This window comes from Lepidochelys olivacea (assembly GCF_965140295.1).
Source record: "Lepidochelys olivacea isolate rLepOli2 genome assembly, chromosome: 5".
Taxonomy (NCBI): domain Eukaryota; kingdom Metazoa; phylum Chordata; order Testudines; family Cheloniidae; genus Lepidochelys; species Lepidochelys olivacea.
Window position 1 is genome coordinate 44,842,253 of NC_140415.1, and position 19,418 is coordinate 44,861,670.

The 19,418-nt window shown below is 40.6% G+C and overlaps 1 protein-coding gene across 1 annotated transcript in view; it reads right to left on the bottom strand.

Annotated features, from left to right (window-relative positions):
- Positions 1 to 10,014, bottom strand: part of THBS4 (thrombospondin 4) — a 57,361-nt gene extending 47,347 nt beyond the window's left edge. The window contains exons 1-2 of the mRNA XM_084628481.1: positions 9,736 to 10,014; positions 2,740 to 2,940 (exon numbers count right to left, since the gene is read on the bottom strand). Coding sequence (XP_084484607.1) covers positions 2,740 to 2,940; positions 9,736 to 9,823 — 289 coding nt within the window. The 5' untranslated portion in view covers positions 9,824 to 10,014. The remainder of the gene's footprint in view (positions 1 to 2,739; positions 2,941 to 9,735) is intronic.
- Positions 10,015 to 19,418: the final 9,404 nt, after the last annotated feature.

Genomic DNA, 19,418 nt, shown 5'->3' on the forward strand with positions numbered 1-19,418 from the left:
ACCGAACACAGCAGTGAGTCAGTCAGAGTGAGAAACCAGAGGACAGTGGTAGAGCACACAACTGATTGCTGGCCACCTGCCAGGATAGCTTTAGGACAGCTGAACTGTCTGGCTTGAGAGGAAGATCCAAGGACTCGTTATTGGGCCAAAGCCAAAGGTCTGTCGAGGGGGCTGGAACAGTCTGTTGAAGAAGATGAGGGCAAATTTTTGATGGACCACAGTCCCAGTTACACTTAAACCACCTGTGATCCTGCAAGTACCCTCCCACCGCCAGAACACTTCACACAGCCAACCTGCAGCTAGTGAAGAGTTCAGTTACTTGCATTGTCTAAAAAACATATTCACTGTCATTCTGGCCCCTGAAAGCCAATAAAATGGTTTGAACTTAGAGCATTTTCAGTGAAACTACAGATGCAGCATAGTAATAGATTGTGGCTCACAGAGCTGTTAAGCTATATCAGTTGTATTTATTTAGATTTTAAAAGAAACATTGCTGTAAAAGAGGTAATTCTATTATGTGAGAACAGTTTTTCTCCAAGTGCCCTTATTAGACAGTGAGCATGAGAAGTCTGTAGGACTATTTTAGCTTTTGTCTATGAAAAATGCACCAGTTTAATTAGATTAAACTAAAAAAAAAATCAACCTACTTAAATAGGTGCAAACCCCTAACGTAGATACACTTAAAATGGTTCACCTCTTGCTTCTATCAAAATATCTTGCATCAGTAAGACTGACTTACAGTAATTTGATAGAAGCAAGATTTAAACCAGTTACTGTACAATGACATTAGAAGTCTACAGCAGTTTAACTAGATTGAATTAGTTAAACCAGTGCACATTTCTGGTATAAATAAGACTTTAGTGTAGACTTAGCAAATCCAGGTTGCGGGGAAGCCATGTCCAATTATTCTGCTGTAAACCCTCACATGGGCATTAATGTATTTACGGTAGAATCCACAAAAACAAAACCAGAATGTGTGCACAACATCTGGACCCCAGTTTTCAAACAGCGCATAGTCACACATAACTAACTCCTGCTTCAGGTTGTTTAGATCAACACTTGGTGCATCAGTGGAAATATTATGCCCCTATATTCTGAAGTACAAATGTTTAGATTTCACATCTTGTTTAAGAGTAGCAGCCGTGTTAGTCTGTATACGCAAAAAGAAAAGGAGTACTTGTGGCACCTAAGAGACTAACAAATTTATTTGAGCATAAGGTTTCGTGAGCTACAGCTCACTTCATCTTGTTTAGGTGTCCATTTGCCATCTGGGCCCACAATGTGCATAACAAAAAAGTCTTGAAATAATACTATATTTACACTCAAAAGGATGCTAAATCATCCCCAGATTCCATGCAATCATCTAACTAAGATGAGCTGTAGTGAAAAGCCCCACTCCAATGAGCATTCTAACCTACTGTCCACACCTATTGTACTGCACAGTGGATATTTTCAAAGCATTTGACAAATGTTAACTAATTATACATGTGCATATCGTAGGCAAACCACACAAAAATAATGAGGGGAATAGATCTCAATGGAAAGCCCTACTGAGGAAGCTCTGTCTCTTTAACTAATCTTAAATCTGAATGTATCATATAATGGTGCTAGAGTGGCAGCCTTGTAGACTGAAGTTCTCTACGTATTCAAGAGTCCAAAAGGAAATGAGTAGTGACAGTGCAAGCTTCTCCACACTGCCCATCAATATCTCTCAATCCTGACACAGAGGGATCATCTGTAAAGACGAGAAGGTAACTCACTCTTTGTGTTCCCTGTGTGCAATAGAAACATATTAAGAACCGCCAGGGAACAATTTAAACATTGTCTATAAAGCTCAAAAAGTCTGTTTCATAATTCATACCAAGAAAGATCTGAAGGCATGCAAAAGTTCTTGCAAATTAGACAGAAGTGTGACTTATTTTTTTCAACAAAAAGTATGTGTGTGTGCACGTGCATGCGTGTGTGTATATACACTGTGCCTGATTGTGCAGTTCTTACTCATTGACTTCAGGAGCAGTTTTCTGGAGCTACAGGACCAGACCTTTGGTTTTAAGGGTTTTCTCTGTATGCACCTCTGTATTTTCTAATTAAAAAATAAGTTGTTTTTTTTAAGTGAGTGGGAGAATTTTCCTACATCTAGCTTAGAAATATATTTGTTGAGAAATTTTAACTTTGCTCAAGTCTGGACGGTGCCTCTTAATTAACTGATTCCAATAAACGGAGAACAAACATTCTCCATCGCCTGAAAGATTCTGTAAGTGCTAGGAATGTTTGTCTTGCACAGTCAAATCTAAACTTCAGGTCCACAGCACAAGTACCCTTCTTTCATATGCATGAGGCAGCATGTGCGTGCGTCTGTCACATTCCCTAGTAATAAGAAGCAGTTATTGTCCCAGGGGAAAAAGAAAGAAAAATAATTTTATATGTTTCTTTAGGAGCCATGCAGCACTTGCGTGTAGCAAGCTGGCTGGTAGAAAGTAGAGACCCCAGCTGATTTTCTCAGCATGCTGCGCCTAGTCGGCATCAGGGTAGTATCAGTGCTGTGCACGGAAGCATAAAAGGGGAGGTGAGAATGTTGCTAACATTTTATATCTTCCTGAGCAGTAGAATGAGCAGGTGATGAGGAGTGAAATAAACAACAAAAGAGTAGCTGCAAATAACATTGTTTGTAAAGACCACTGCAGACATGTCAATAATTGTAGATCCATAAAATAAGGGGGTTGGAGTCAAATGACTTACCTTTATTCAATCGCCCCACCACTGTAAATTCAAAATACTTGCTGTTGTCATCTGAAGAATACAAGCCAAATACGGTGGCTGTACTCTTTGTCTGCAATTTGAATGTTGAGAGCACATATACTTCATTCAATGTAGGATCAGCAAGCACTTGTTGTAGAAAGTTTACCAGCCTCTGGCTGGGAGATGAAAGAAGATCAAAAACTGTAAAATAAAATGATTTGGGACGTTGGTAGGTAAACTGCATATCAAATTATAGTACAATAATGACCCAGGAGAACTTCATCTAATATCCCACAATGACTTCTCTTTGGGGGATAGAAACTATTCTTTGTTGTCATGGGGATATTTTAGCAATTAATCCAAATTCTCTCTGAACGGCAGCTAGAATATATGAAGCAATCTTTCACTCACGACATCAGACTTTTTATAGCCTTTGTTGTCACTTATTTTGTTTAGCATCAATTGTTAGCAAGCATTGTTTATTACTGCTCAAATACTAGCATCCTTTACTCTATTTTTCAATTCAAATTATTAAAATCTTTTAATGCAGGTTTCTAAAATTCATCTTTTTAATAGAAATCTCTTAACCCACTGTTGTTTTTATAAATTCAGACACTGTCATTCATGCTTCAATCAAGTCCAAGATCTAAAGTCAAAATATGCATGTAAAAGATTTTCAGTGCACTGTACTGTATGGTACAAATATTTTGGTTTCAGTTAATATAGTCTACATAGGCAGATATCTAATATGATATAAATGACTGCTTTCTTTGCTGACTTTCCAGAAAGCTAAAAGACATTTTATGTAAATAAGACCCACATTCTCTTCATAGTATACCAAATCAAGGCACATCTGAAGGTATAGATTAAGAAACTAAAAGGAGTGACATAATGAAATCTACTTGAATTCTCTTTAACTTTTAAAGAATGCATATAGACCTTTTTCTGATAGTCTGACATAGTTAGAAGCATAGAATCTCTCTCACTTTTTCCTTTTTAACCCATATATCAAATCGTGCTTTTCTCAATATTTCCAAATCTTTGAATACATTTTTCTAGGACAGAATTGGAACAAAGGCACACTTTTCTGTTGATGAAATAGTGTTCTTTCACTATGCTGGTTAATTATTACTGCTTTTTGAGTAATAAATAGAGATGGGAAGGAAAAAGTTAATTAAATGCCTCCAAACCAAATCAACAATGCTACTAGAAATCTTGCACATCTCAGATATAAACCAAATATTATTAAAATTGCATATTTCCTATCTCCTTCCTATAAGAACTAATTACAAAGGAACCACTTGAGTAAACTTGTGGTAATTCTGTTTATTTAGTCACAATGCTGTACATATGGTATGCCCTTTTAATAGCTTTATCATGTTTGGGCTATATTACCCCACCCTCACTAACATGAAGACAAAAACTGGTGGAACTCAATGGTGGTGGAAGATGGGGTACACAGAAAAAAGGTAACAGCAGCTCTGTGGTATGCTCTGCCTCAGTTTCCCAAGGTTATAATATATAGTTTGGGCTGAAATGGTCAGGGTCAGGTAGGCCTGCTCTGCCTGGCCTCATCTCCTATAACTCTGTCCCTCAGCTACAACAATTTTGACTCAGTTCACAATATTTTTTCAAAGTGACCGCTCTTTATAATGAATTTGACCCATTCCACTGAATGCACTTTTCCCTACACCCGGGGCAGCAGTTGTCTCCAGGGCAGCCAACAGAAGGGACCACATGGGAACACAGCTTCCTCCAGGATCACATGAAAACACCTCAGCTGTAAGGAGGCACTGGGATTCCATGGTGCTCCCAAGTTCTATGCTCCCAAATTCTATGCAAGTCTCAGGATACCAGCTGGGTTAGAGGGCAGAATCGCTCCCCATTGCATTTGGATGCAAAGGGAATTCCCCCACAGAATGAGGAAAGAAGGAGGTTCTCCCCTTATAGGCGGCCTTAATTTCTTATAAACCAATTGAAAGTTGCACCAATATTCTACAATTTAATGGCCTGATTCTTATGCACCTCAGTCTCCCACTGATTTTACTAGGTGTTGTGGTACACTACAAAAGAAGGACCAGGACCTAAATGTACCCAAGATTTATTGTCGAATACCAGAGAAATGAATGTCTGAGAGCCACCTAGCCAAATACCATCGACAGCATTTAATTTATATCCATAAACAATTTCATTATATACACAGGGCAACCAAGAAGGATTGAGCCCTCACTTCTACTGAGATCAGTGATATGGTGGAGGAGGGATTGACACCTCTTCACATTTGGCCCATAGAAAGCAGCCTCATAGCCCCAATCAAAGACAGAAGGACAACTCACTACTTCATACAGCAAACCCGTGCAGATAATAACCACCCAAAATATGCAGCTAAATCTTCTAAGTTATAACATTGGCATAAAATAGAAATCTTCTAGGCGTGTTAAATGCTAAACCAGTTATTGAAAAGGGCATATATTAGTAAATAGCTTTGTGTCAAGAACATATTTTATATTAGCTAATTTCTTATGAGATTAATGATTAATTAAGCTTGAATTTATTCAGACATTTAAAACTAAATCTGACTTAAATGCTGATAAATTAATATATTACATTAGGATATTTATGAAGTATTTAGAGATTCTGTACATGTTTGATCACTTCAGGCCTGCTCCTGAAGTCTTTACTCAGGCTAAATGCCCTTTAATAAGCATTTTTATGTTTAAAAGATATATTTGAATTGTTTGGGTTCTAATAAAGCACAACTTCTTAGCATCAATGGGATTCTTTTAGAAATAGGCACCAAATCCAAGTATCTGGGATGAATTAAGATGAACATCCATTGACTTCAATGCAGATGTATCACTGTGATCAAATCCATCCCTGGTGTGAGGCACTCATTTGCTAGCAACAGTTATTAGCTAGGACAAGCGTCTACCCTCCTACAGGTATGTCCTACAGCAGTGTTCTCTGGACAAAGCCAGCTTTGGGGCCCCAGCAAGGCCATGATCTGGTTGGAAGGAACAAAAAGAAATGTAAAAGAGAATCACACTTTCATTTTAAGAAAAGTAATCTTCTAGCCCGTTTCCTTGGAACGGCAGACTTGAAAACAAACTTACATGAGCAAATTGCTAGAACTGAAAGGAACACGCAGCAGATCTCATTCATACAGCCAGGTATGCCCACAAACACCTACACTCTTTTGTTCTTTCATTCTTTTTTTAAATGAGTCAGTTAAGTTTGCAGCATATCCCAAGAATCATCTTACCAACTCTTTCCAAATTCCTTAGGATGGACCTGTACAGTGCAGCGTGATAACATTGGAGGGGGATCAATTACATTTGAAGAGAGTGACAAAATATTGTTTTGGAGGCCAGCACAAAAATGTTAAGACTAATTGTGCATCTGTGATTTCTAGAAGAGAGGTTGTAAAGTTCTTAGCGGAGAAAGGAGCTTGGGAGAATGAAGGCAATGAGGGAAGCTATTGAGGGTATCAGGGAGGAGACCAGCAAAAAAAGGGCTCCTGTCCAAGGCAGTAGACCAGCAAAGTATCTGCCATCTCTGACAGAAGCATGGAGCCCACAAAGCTCTGCACTGTTCTCATGAATGCTGCAAATACAGGACACATGTTTCTCCCGTATTTGCAGACTCGCAGGAAGTACTGCAACAACAGGAGACATGAGGATTTCTTCAAGGATAGTTTGCTAAGGAACATAGTGAAAAACAGTTCAAGGCTGTTGGTGGTGTTCACAGAGCAGCTGAAGACAATGAAGTACCACTTCTGGGCCCAAGAAAAGAGCACCTACTGATGAGATTGCATCATAATGCAGGTTAGGAACAACAAGAACTTCCAGGTGTGAGAGCATCCACATTCCTGGATCTGTGTGCCAAGCTCGCCCAGTCCTCCAGTGGGGATGCACCAGAATGAAAGCTGCATTGACAGTGGAGAAATGAGTGGCAATCATACTCTGGAAGCAACACCCGATTGCTACCAGTCAGTAGGAAATCATTTTGGAGTTGGAAAATGCACAGTGGGAGCATGCAAATTTGTAGGTTCATTAAATGTCTCTTGCTATGCAGGACAGTGACTCTCAGCAATGTGCAGGACATAGTGGATGGATTTGCAGCAGATTAGGGTGTCAGACAACATGCATATCCCTATTTTGACACTAGCCCACCTTGCCATAGTACATCAACAGAAAGGAGTACTCTTCTATGGTTATGAAAGAATTGATGGATCACTGGGGATACTTCACTGATATCAGTGTGGGCTGGTGATGGATTTCGCTCACATCTTTAAGAACATGGGACATTCTTTCCCAACCAGCAAATTACTACTGGTGAAATTGAAATGCCAGCAGTGACTCTAGGGAACCAGCCTACCCTTTGCTCATGAAGCTGTGCACTGGCTACCTCAACAGCACCAAGAAAAGAGACAACTACTGGCTCAGCAGGTGCAGAATGACTGTTGAATGTGCTTTTGGTAGATTGAAGGGGCACTGATGGCATTTACTCACTAGATTGGATCACAGTAAGATCACAGTGGTCTGCAGGGTGCTAGTGGGGTCTCCACCAAGTATGGCATGTCTGTGGAGCAGCACCAGATCTATTGTTGGCTTCCCTGACCTTGTGTTATCCCTGGCAAAGTCCCTTCACTTTCACACAGCACTACTGCTGATCCCTGTGTACCCCTTTGCCTGCATCGCTGGTGCAATCTGCTTGTAGATATCCATGTTTCTATGGCAAGTCCATCTCTGTGCTCGTACAGCCTCTTCTCCGCACAGGCCCAGGAGATCCAATACCAGGCAGGAGTGCATTTAGTGCTTGGAGCTGTCATGGTTGACTAAGTGGTTGCACATAACAAGGGTGAGCTGCTAGGTGTGCTTGCCAAGGTGAGCAATCAGGAAAAGGCAATTCAAAAACACGAGGAGTTATAAAAAGGAGGATGTCTTCCAGTCTCTGTGACCTCTGGGCAGAGGAGTTTAAAATTATGACCCCAGCAGTCACAGTCACAGAGAATGGGGAATTGTGGGACAGGTGCTGGAGGACTGTTAGGGTCAACACAGATCATGCAGCGTCTACACTCGCATTGTGTCAACCTTAGTAGTGACTGTTCAGGGAGGTGGGTTTACTGCATTGCTGGAACGGGGCGCTTACATTGGCCAGAGACAAATGTAAGCGTGGACACATGAACAAACAGATGGACCCCAAGTGACTTATATAGACCTAATTTTATAGAGCAGACCAGTCCTAAGATACAAAGAAGTTAAGTGACTTCCACAAGTTAACACAAGGAGTTGGGAACAAAATCCAACTAGGAGTTTTAACTCCTAGTTCCCTGCTGCAGTCACCAAACCTCACTCCACTTCTCACCAACATCTTATAATACACAAAGGCAGCATCTCTCATAATGTGGTACACACAATATCAACATTTGGTATATATACAGGTCTTGGGGGAGAACTTGAAATCATTGTTCTTCTGGCTCTGAGGTAAGAGCTCTACCAACTGAACCACACTGGACCAGTAAGGAAACATCATATATATAACATGAAATCATCATAATACAGTCATTTAGTGCAGTCTAAGACACCCCCTGCACAGATTCTAATATTAGCTGTAGAAGAGAATCCCTAGGAAATAGAAGAGGCAATGTATACTTACTCTAAATGTATACTTGGATATTGAAAGCCTATTTAATACAAAATGCTACTTGAGCCATTGGAACCTGGCAAAGGTTTGTCTACAAAACAGACTTAAAAAAAATAAGTAAAAATAAGTCAATAAAAGTTAAAGATTCAGATTTTCAAAGCAGTCCAAGGGAAGGTGTGTGTCTGTGTTTTTTGAAAATCTCATCCATAATTTCCAGAGAGTGCCATCTTTTTGCCTCAAAAGCAAAGGTGCTGTAATTGTAAGCGGTCATAGAGAGTACAGTACTTTACACAGTTTAAAAACAGCCTATTTCCAAACTTATGGAAAAATTTCCCCTAAAGCAATCACATCTCCCAGTTTCAAGGTTACAGTGTTCAAATGAAAATGTGCAAACAGGTGGTTAAATACAAGTAGAGGTTACTGGGAAATTAAACAACACAGCGTCCAGACATTACAAGTACTTTATTAGTAATACAAAGTCAAATGAGTAGTTTCTGAAATTCTCTAAGGAAGAATTTAACTTTCACTAACTTAAGATTTTTTTTCTGCTCCCCCCACCCCACCACCCTGTTGTCAACTCAAGTTGGCACCAACTCTTAACATAATAAAGGCACTTTTGTTTTAGTGAGCCTTCAATAAATTAAGATGTTTGTGCCTGACAAATTCATTCCTTTTGGGGTACTTTAGAATAAATCACCCTAAAACTAAGCACAAGTAGAAAGAACTGCGCCTATGTCTAATCCTTAGTAGCATTGTCCTCACATAGGTACGGTTCGTGTGTACGGAGACAGAGAGAAGAATAGAGACCAGAGGAGAGGAGACTAAAAAATAGGAGATGATAAGAATAACCCTACAGAATGTCACTAAGAGGTGAGACATGTCACAGATACCTGTGAAACTTAATCACAAGCTTCCTCATATCTGGGTATCCAGTTAAACAACACGATCCCAGACCAATACTGAAATAGATGTAGAGACATCTCATTGCCCATTTAAAGAAAAAGGAAAGTGTTTAAAAGTTTGAGACCCTGGTGCTTCCCTAGTCAGTTAATCCGCTTTAATTCCAATGTCTCTGAATGAAACATTGTTCTGCTGTGCCCCTTTCACGGGTTAAATAATGACCTCAAGGAGATTTATTTGCATTCAATCTAGCCATCTTTGCGAGGGGGGATCCTCGGTTTCTATCACTGCCGTATGTTTCCAGTCAAGACACCTGCTGTCTAGCATGACAATGCACCTCAGCAGAATAAATACTCAGCGACCACTGGCGAGTCAGCTGGGAAAGTGCCCCACCTATTCCTATCCCAGCCCCTTCGCGCGTCCGGCGGCCGAAGGGTAGCTGCCCCTTACCTTGCGGGGCAGGCTGGGCGCCAGAGCCCGGGCTAAACTGCAGGAGAACTTGCAAGAGCAGGACGGTGACTTGCCGCTTGCTCATCATGGTCAGTGCAGTGGTGGGAGAGAGTAGCCCAGACCCCTTCCCCGGCTCAGCGCCGCTTCTCGGCTCCTGCCGCGCCTTGGGGGAAGAGGAGAAGGATGCGGGGAGCTGTCCCCTATGCAGAGAGGGGCATGGAGCGCGGCTCGGGGCTGGCGGCTCTTGCTCCGAGGCTCTGCAGGGACAATCGCTCACTCAAGCTCGGCAGCCCAGACAGGGGCTGTTTAACCCGGGGACCTGCTCCCCGTGCGGGGAAGGAGGGCGGAACTTCGGGAGGCTGCCAGTCCATTGGCCGCAGGGTGCTTTCCCCTAGACCAGGCAGAGGAAGGAGGAGGGCGAGAGGCAGGGGGTGAAGCCGCTGGCTTGTGCGGGACAAGCCGCCTTAGAGGCAGACAGACACAAAGAGTTGCCCCGAGAAACACAGAGGCAGGCGCAGGGAGATCGGCTCAGGGAGTAGGGGCTCTCCCCAGCACTAAAGGGGGAAAGGAGTTTGGGGGGAGGTTCACTTTCCCTACTCTCTTGTATTTCGAAAAAGAGAGGCCACAACTTTGGTTGTTCTCATTTAAAATAAGAAATTAGAATCTGTACACTAGCAAAGACTGAAACAGAGCAACCCGCTCCTGATACAATTACCCACCGTCATGGGCGCTTGCCTTGGAAATCCAGGGATGTCTTCCAACGACGTAACTCCATTTTACACCCAAAATACACGTGTATCAAAAGTGGGACTCATATGGAAAATTAATTGAACTACTATTCACTTATATTAGTAGCTGTTCCAGTAAACCTGCACCCAACAGATCCAAATGAAAGCATTAACCAGTGTGGCCCTTAGATAAATTATGAAAATCAACAGAAATTAAATACATCCCTAAAGGTGACCTGCAAAAGATTTTTTTTTTTAAATTGCGCACAGAGCACCATTTACTGGCACACATAAAGCATGCCCTTTAAAGATTTCTTTGCTGCTTGTTTTTTACCTGAAGGCTGGTCTACACCCAGAAATTGTACTGATTTAACTAAATAGGAAATGGCTGATGGAAATTGTGTAGGCTGATTTCAGAATGTCTGAGTTGTTGGTATCTGTTTAGTTTAGCCTCTCTCTTAAACTGGTTCCAAAGTGTTCACAAAAAGGAGTTGCACCGATTTAATTAATTCTGGTTAGAAAGTGGAGTGAATTTTGTTCCTCGAGTGGTCCTAATAAGAAAAATTAGGAATTGTCAAGCCTGGTCTTCCATGGCTTTGCTTAGAAGACTAGGGACCATTGGGAAAGCCCGGAGCATGTTTAATGTGAGCTCTAAAGCCTACATAGAGGTGGTGAGGTCTCTCACAAAGACTTCCTTTTATTCAATATGATTATAGATCAGAGAAGTTGAATAAATGCTAAGGAAAACACAAATAAACCAACTAAAACCCCTCTCTTTCAATTAATTGTCAGTCTCTTAGGCTCTTGTGGTGTCACTATTTCAGTAATTCTCCAGTCACCACAGCGTCTTCCAGCCAGGCCAGGCCAGGCCATAAATTTCTAATGTAAAACACCCAGTTCCTTTTGGAGCCGGGCTCTCTTGCAACCTCTCTCACGGATGGCCATGCAGAATTCCCATTCAGGTAGGGTTGTCTCATAAGTAATCTCCGGGCACTTTTGTGCTTGAAATCAAATGGGATTCCCAAGGGAGTATGCCATGGAAAACAGCTGCCTGGCTCCTCTCATGTTCCTTGCCAGTAGCACGTAGCCTAGAGGTGCCACTGCCTTCTGTTGGGTTAGGGAGCAGGGGGGAGAAGTCTGGGGATCAGAGGGGACAACACAGGCAACACCATTGGGGATTCAAGTCAGTGTTGTTACCCTCTACCCCAGGCAGAATGTGGATCATTGTTTGTTTGAATATCAGCAGGAAGGAGGAGCACAAGAAGGAAGGGACTTGTATTAGTGAGCAAAGGGGTATTGACTAGTGTGCAATGGCAGTCGTGCATGGAGTGCACAGTTAATGGGCAGTGCAGAGATTAGAACCATGCGGCTGCGGGGTATCACTGTGTGCCTGAACACTGCAAGCCATCTGGGGTGGGACTGGAGCACCCACTGCTTAGCAAGTGGAAGCCCCACCACCATTACCTATGGAGTGCAGGTGCTGCAGAGGCTAGAATTAGAGACGTGAAGCAGTCCAGCTGCTGCTCTACACTCAGTAGGGTTGGGGGAGGAGAATTCCTTCACCCCCAGACCCTATTCTTTGAAAATATAAATTTAAGTGCCTGAGACAAAAACACCACCAAAGCAAGGAATCTGACAGCTATGTATTAAAGCATCAAGTAACTACCGTAGACACTACAGAGAAAAAAAGGACAATGTTAAGGTTTGCCATCACTAATCTAAGTTAACAGACTCAAATATTTGCTATAGTTGTTGTTTAGCTCCATTAAGCAATGTATTCATTAGAGTTTGTCAAAATATAGGGAACATTTTCATGAGACTTCCCTTTTTTGTCTACAGCATTTACAATTTTGTTTTTCTCTCTGACCAGCTCAAGTTCTAATTAGGTCACAGAGGTGATTCTTGATGGTGTGCACTGACAGCAGTGGATTTAATGCTAGAAAGATTTCTGCTCCAGTGCCATGAATTTCACAGTATTTGCTCTCTAAGGGCCAAATTCTGTTCCCACATGTGTGCACTAGGAGTTGCATGTGCATATCAGAGAGCAGAATTTGGTTCTAACAAATATGCTGTGCTACCTAATAAAATGTCAGAGAACAGAGCAAGTTCACAACTTCTATAAAAACAGAAGTCAAAATCCATGTTTACATGTACTTAGCCAGTGCACATAAAAGGTCCTTGCAGTTTTCCAGGCTTTCATTTCTATGTTCAGTTTTATTACTGTTATATGTTACAGACTGAACAGGATTTTATACCTATGCACAACCTTCTTTAAAAGGATTTTCACAAAGTACTATGTTTATTTGCTGTCTGGATGTGAGTATTTGACCTTTTAACTGTCTCTTCGGATAACAAAACTACTATTATAGTAACTATTACATTTTTACTGTTGTATATTCTCTGAAATTTCAACTCCAGGTTAGCTGAGTGGAGCTTAAAATTTTGAACAGGAATCATGAAAAATTACTAAGCACTATATTATCAAAAAACGTTCATACATTTAATAACATGATTATAAAGAAATTTCTTAAAGGCACATGAGACTGCAATCCTTAATATAGGGTCTGTGAGTGAAGCTCAACTCAACTGTTAAAATATTTTTCTTTCCTAATTTATGTAAATCAACAGAATACTAAGCATACAGAATTTAGAGAAATTGTCAACACTGCAGGTTTTCCTTTTTTTAAGCAAAAAAAAGGTAGTGTCTTGTTCAAATTCCAAGTAATGGGGGGAAAAGCCCAATCGATTAATTCAACTTTCATAATTTGTTCTTAACATGTGACGAAAGATTCACTGGTTTTCATGAAAGGGTGCTTGGGTCACTATTTTAAAAACTTAGAATACTTGCCAAACTAAGACACAGGAATGAAACACAGCTCTAAATCACAGCCTTTTACTTTTATTTTGATAATACAGACCTAACCCTTCAACGTGTACACAGGCGACATTCAGATGGACTTCAAAGAGTTTTTCCCGTACAGAAATGCAGGCTCAAGCCCTAAACTTTTCAAAATGACATATAATCCTTCCCATTTTGCATGCGTAGCTTTCATTAACACTAACAGGAGTTTCAGGCAAGCATCCTAGTGGAGAAAGATCCCAGATAGCCCCTGGATTGGTGAGGGAGGGTGCAAGCTGCCTCCTCTTGATCCCTGCACTGGACTCTGCAGTAGCACAGGGATGAATTTGGCCCTGGGGCAGTGTAGAAAGGGCTGATCCTTCTACACCTGTTTAACAGATGTATCCCTCCAATACAGCCAGTTTAGCCTGCACCCAGAGAAGAGCCACAGATGCACCCTCCCTCCACAAAGAAACAGTCTCCTTTAGGCCACTGAACTTGCAGGCAGCAATGGCCACCTATCCTTGCACACTCCAACACAGGAAGACTATGGGGATGGGAGTCATATAAGTGCCTAGACAGACAAACAAGGAAGTAGATTATAGCTTGTCCCTGGATGGGTAGATTAGGAAGGAAAGATTCCTTGAACCCTTCCCCCCCTCTAGCGCGTCTGTTCAGGAGAAACATAATTTGGCCCTTAGTGTGGAATTGTGCATAATTTTACTTCGAATTAATGTGGCTGATCATATAGTGCTCTGAAACATATACAGGGACAATGATTTCCTTTGATTTACCTATACTCCTGATAATTTGGGGCAAAAATTCTGCTCTCAGATCTGTATGGTAGATTTCAACTGTGACATTCTGCTCTCACTTCATTTATAGAATGCCCATTAACGTCCTGCAGACCTGTTGAGGTCTGAGAATAGGGTTTTGCTCTTATTTCCTTATTTTTATATTTCTTTATGAACTGGGGATGTTAATAGATTGTTATTTCAATGGAGTTTTCTTTTCGTGTGAGAATAATGTGATATTTTGCCTCTCCATGTTGAAAGATGAGAATATTTTACTTGCATACTTAAAATAACAATTGTAATAATAGAGTACCAATGAATGGTTCCAGGAATGCTGAAGTGTGCTGCTAGCCCATTCAATGCCTTTACAGGTCCACAACAAAACATTATAGTGAAGGGGTTATCAGTATAACTTGACCAATATGGGTTTAATATGATCACTTTATGTTTTCAGTGGATGGCCAGTTCCTGTTTAGTGTCGTTCAAAACTCACAATATCCATTCCATGGGAAAGTCCAACATTTCAAAATTTCCTTTTTGTCTAGATGGAAAGAAAAGTTAAAATTTCCTGTGAAATGAAAATTTTCCTCCCCTCAAAAAATTGTTTTGGAAATATCGAATCTATCAAAATGCACTTTATTTTTGATTTTTTATTATATAAAATGATGCAGAGTAGTCAAGATGACAAACTCAAAATGAAGTGCCTCAACCTGAGTGACATGAAGCTTTTAGAGAATTTTTTGTTGAAGAGTTTGACTAAATCAGTACATTCCCATTGGACATTTCAATTTTGTGGAATCAGCATTTTGAGATGGGAAAACTTATGTTGGGAAATTTTTGACCAGATTGTTCCTATTTTTTTATTTATTTATCCAAACTAAGCTGACTCTTTGGGAAGTTTACATACATATTGCTGAGTCATGTCCCAAAATTTCTTATAAGGGCTACAAACACTTCAGAAGGTTTAATATTCCTTGTTTAAAGTAGTAATTTCACTAGAAGATGCCCTCTACTCCTAAGAAATGAATAACCCTTACGAGAAATAATCTCTGTGATAGCTCTTTGTGACTGTTGATACATGCAGTTTACAACTATCAACACAGTCACCTCACAAAGCTAGGTCATTGTATTTGATTTTAACTATAATGCCACACTCACATTTCTCTCGTTCTGTGCTGTGAATTCCCTCCAGCTGCTGCCTTTTTTATGCCTCTTTTAAGACTAGGACCAGGCACAATGGCCAGATAATTCACATTTCACTTCTGCAAGGCATTCTGAGTTTAACTCTTTTGGCAGCTCTCCCTTTCCACACAGACAAAATACAATGCAACCTCCCCATCACTCTTTCCTTTTTCTTCCCTCTCACTCACACTGAGTGTGGTTCCCTGCTTGCTCTCCTCCTCTTGTTAACCTAGGAATAGGTTAATTAAGAAGATTCACGTTGCACCTTTTCCCCTATCTCTATCTTTGGGGTTTTAGTTAGTAGGGCTAGGTGCAAAGGAGACACGATTTACTAAACAAGGACCACAACTAAAGAATAACCAGATATAAACAACTCGGATGTTAACACAACTGTGGGCTTAAAGCCCTGAACCCAAGAACCCTTTACACACAATGGGTACAACAGCAATAATGTAAGGGTTAACACATCACCATATACTGTAGGTAGGAAGGATGCACAGACACCAATGGAGACGACAGACTGGAACGCTGGACACTGAAGAATACAGGACTCAGGAACATATGGGGATCTTCACACAGGTAAACTGTGATCTTCTCTCTTCAGGTCAGTTCTTGACTCACTGTCATGCATGGAGCAATGCATACACTAACTTAACTCTTTAGGTGGAATAACTAGCGAGCGTGAGCAATGCAGCACTGACCTGCCTATAGAGAGGGTGGTCAGACGAGTCTAGCTAGGGAATCAGGTGGTAAGAGCACAGGTACAGGTTTACATATCCCCTCCTTGGTGATTTTATAGCTTTAGCTATATTTGTTATCATCTACACTGCTTAAGCTTCAGGTTTGCCGGAGTACATGGACGTATTCATGACCCTTTTTACCTTAACTTTGACCCATCCAATAGTTGCCACAATTAAAATAATAGTAACAACTTGCAAGATTAAAATAATGATAAAGGGATGGACAAGGATGTGCCAGGCTTCTGCAAATTCAGTGGGAATGACAAATAGACTTTCCCACCAATGGGCAAACTTGAAATTTTTCAGCACCTTTTAAGAATCTTCTTGATTTGATCGGTGGAATGATGCATGGCCAGCATTATGCTTTTACTGTGCTCCACTAGATCTTTAATATGATTTTCTAGGACCGGATACTGTACCAATTGTTTTAACACATCGATGTTAATCCCTAGATTAACAGGGTTCACATGCTGATACAAATTAAGACAATGGATATTTTGCACATTCATCTTATCTGAAATAAAGGTTACATCACATCCCTGAATAAGTACAAAATAAATACATAAATTTACATGAGGATCATTGACAATTTCCTAGAAGAAATTTACAATAAACTTTTTACATTTATTCCTGATGCAAATACAGTTGCTGTTTATCACTACTAGCTCAGATTGATTGCTCATATGTGATTGCGGGTCATAGTGACACCTTCCCTGGTCTGGGCTTAAAGAAATGTGTGGTCCTTCATACACATTTGTGGTACAAAGATAGCCATTATTTGGTTCCCAGACACAAACACTTAAATCAACACATTGGTATTTTTCCTCATCTTTAAGTACCTATTTTGGGATGTCTACAGGAATCATGATTGTCTGATTAATGATGATTCCAAGTGGGATGAGGGGATACACCCAATTTGTGCTCACGTTATTGATGGTTAATATATGGGCAGTGACTCTTTAAATTTGGGTCAAAGCTGAAATCAACAGCTTATACCAAGTGTGGTGTTCCTTTTCAAAGGGTGTTACATCCCTTAACATTAAATTCTTTATTTCCATTGGGATGATGCCTTGAAATCCTATGCTAAGAATTCCAACTGACCACATTCTGTAGCCATGCTTGCACTTGGACGCAGGTAAGTGCCCACAATGTATTATATTGTAGATACCTATGGCACCTATTACCTTTTCCTGATTTTGTTTTTGGGCATTATATCTTGCGGAGATGGTGGTGACGATGTCATAGTTCAGGTCACTGATTTTGTTTAATGATGTTATCAGGGTTGATTTAAGGATGAGCTAGGCTATTAGCCTTTAAGGAGTTTACCACTCCCGGGCTAGCTCCTACAACACCTAATACTTTCGCGGTTAGATCTCTTTTTATCTCAGAATACCTGGGCGCAGTATTGTTAACCCATACATCCCATCACTGATGATTTTGTGAAAGGTGCACATTTAAGGCTATACATTTTCTACCAATAGTTGCATATCCATAGTTACTTTCTTTAGAGCATATCTAGGGTTAGTAATCAGCAACCATCTCAGATCTTGCTTTACTAACACGGGGCTGATGTGACTAGTATCTGATTTGGGAATTACAATCACTTCCATGTTTCAGAGTAACAGCCGTGTTAGTCTGTATTCGCAAAAAGAAACAGACCCAAACCCTTGGATCTGAGAACAATGAAAAAGCATTCAGTTTTCTTACAAGAAGACTTTTAATAAAAATAGAAGTAAATAGAAATAAAGAAATCCCCCCTGTAAAATCAGGATGGTAGATATCTTACAGGGTAATGAGATTCAAAAACATGGAGAACCCCTCTAGGCAAAACCTTAAGTTACAAAAAAGATACACAGACAGAAATAGTTATTCTATTCAGCACAATTCTTTTCTCAGCCATTTAAAGAAATCATAATCTAACACATACCTAGCTAGATTACTTACTAAAAGTTCTAAGACTCCATTCCTGGTCTATCCCCGGCAGATGTGTTATTTGACTCCAAACACCCCTGCCAAATACCATACCCCTGAATTATTTATAAAGATGGAAATATTTATGCTTCCGTAACAACTAGTTACAAATAATGTTTGCTTATACAATGAACAAAAATGATTTATACCATTAGAAGTATTGCAGTAGTGCTCAGGTCTGCTACTACAATTCAAATGTACAAGGTATGCTTCTGAAGGGGTATGCAGTCTTACTTTAAAATAGGGTACATAGAACTGAGCGTTCATAAACACTTTCACCTGCATTATCCCTTCTCTAACTCAAGGTGTCAAATTAGAGGTCAGGCAAGCACAGCTTAACAGACTTCTTGTCACAAGTCCACCGAAGCAATTTATTATGTGTTTGTCTTGGATCTTTCCCCACCCCACAACTTTTACTAAATGTAACAACCCTATTCAGGGATTCCGAATCCTTGCTTGATAATGCTGTTTGAGCACTATCATGGGGGAGAAAGGCCATATTAGACCTCTCTCCTCTTTCCAACAGAGGAAACAATTGGCCCCACTCTTATACGCAAATACCATAATATGGCCAACATCATCTGTTAATGCTGGGCCATGATACGCTCCCCAAACTTTTGGTAATGTTTTACCAATCTGCTCAGTTTTCTTAATACCCTTTATAGGCTCCACACTGCAAAAATAATGTTCCCCTTAGTCCACAGACAGCATACAATACATATTTACACATCTTATAAACCATAAGAGGCGACTGAAGAATCTTGACCCCAACAGCATAACCAAACAGAATGTCAATTATACTTTTGGTTTTACATGTATGACTCAGTCCCCTTCCACTTCTTAAGCTGAGTGGAGTGGAACCACTTCAGTTTTTTACCTTTCTTCCCCTTCAGCTCAACCTCATAGACAGTGGGGCTGCCTTTGTTTGTGATAACCACTGGTCCCAGCCACCTTGGACTTAGGGTATGCCCTTGGTCAGAAAATAACTTATACATAACTTTGTCCCCAATTTCCCATTCAAGGGGGTTGAGGCAATTCCCTAGTCTCTTATCCATTATTTTTATGTTGGCTTTCAGCTGGAAGGCTACTTGATGTTGAATTGAGCTGATGTCATTTAAGACTTTTTCATGATTCTGTCCACTACTAGCCATGGCTGGTGGTCATCTGAGGGGGAAACCTCCCAGCCACCAGTGCTCAGGTGTTCGTATTAGGCGTTCCATCAGCACCTCATGTGGGGTGAACCCGTGAGAGGACACAATTAATCTCATTGCCATTAAGACCAACGGGAGCTTCTGGTCCCAGTTTTTGCCCTGACCACTGATGATCTTCCTCAGCACTGCCTTAATGGTCCTGTTTATCTGCTCAACAAGCCCATAGCTCTGAGGTTGCCCTGCAATATGAAGCTTTTGGCAAATTCCAAGGGGTTGGC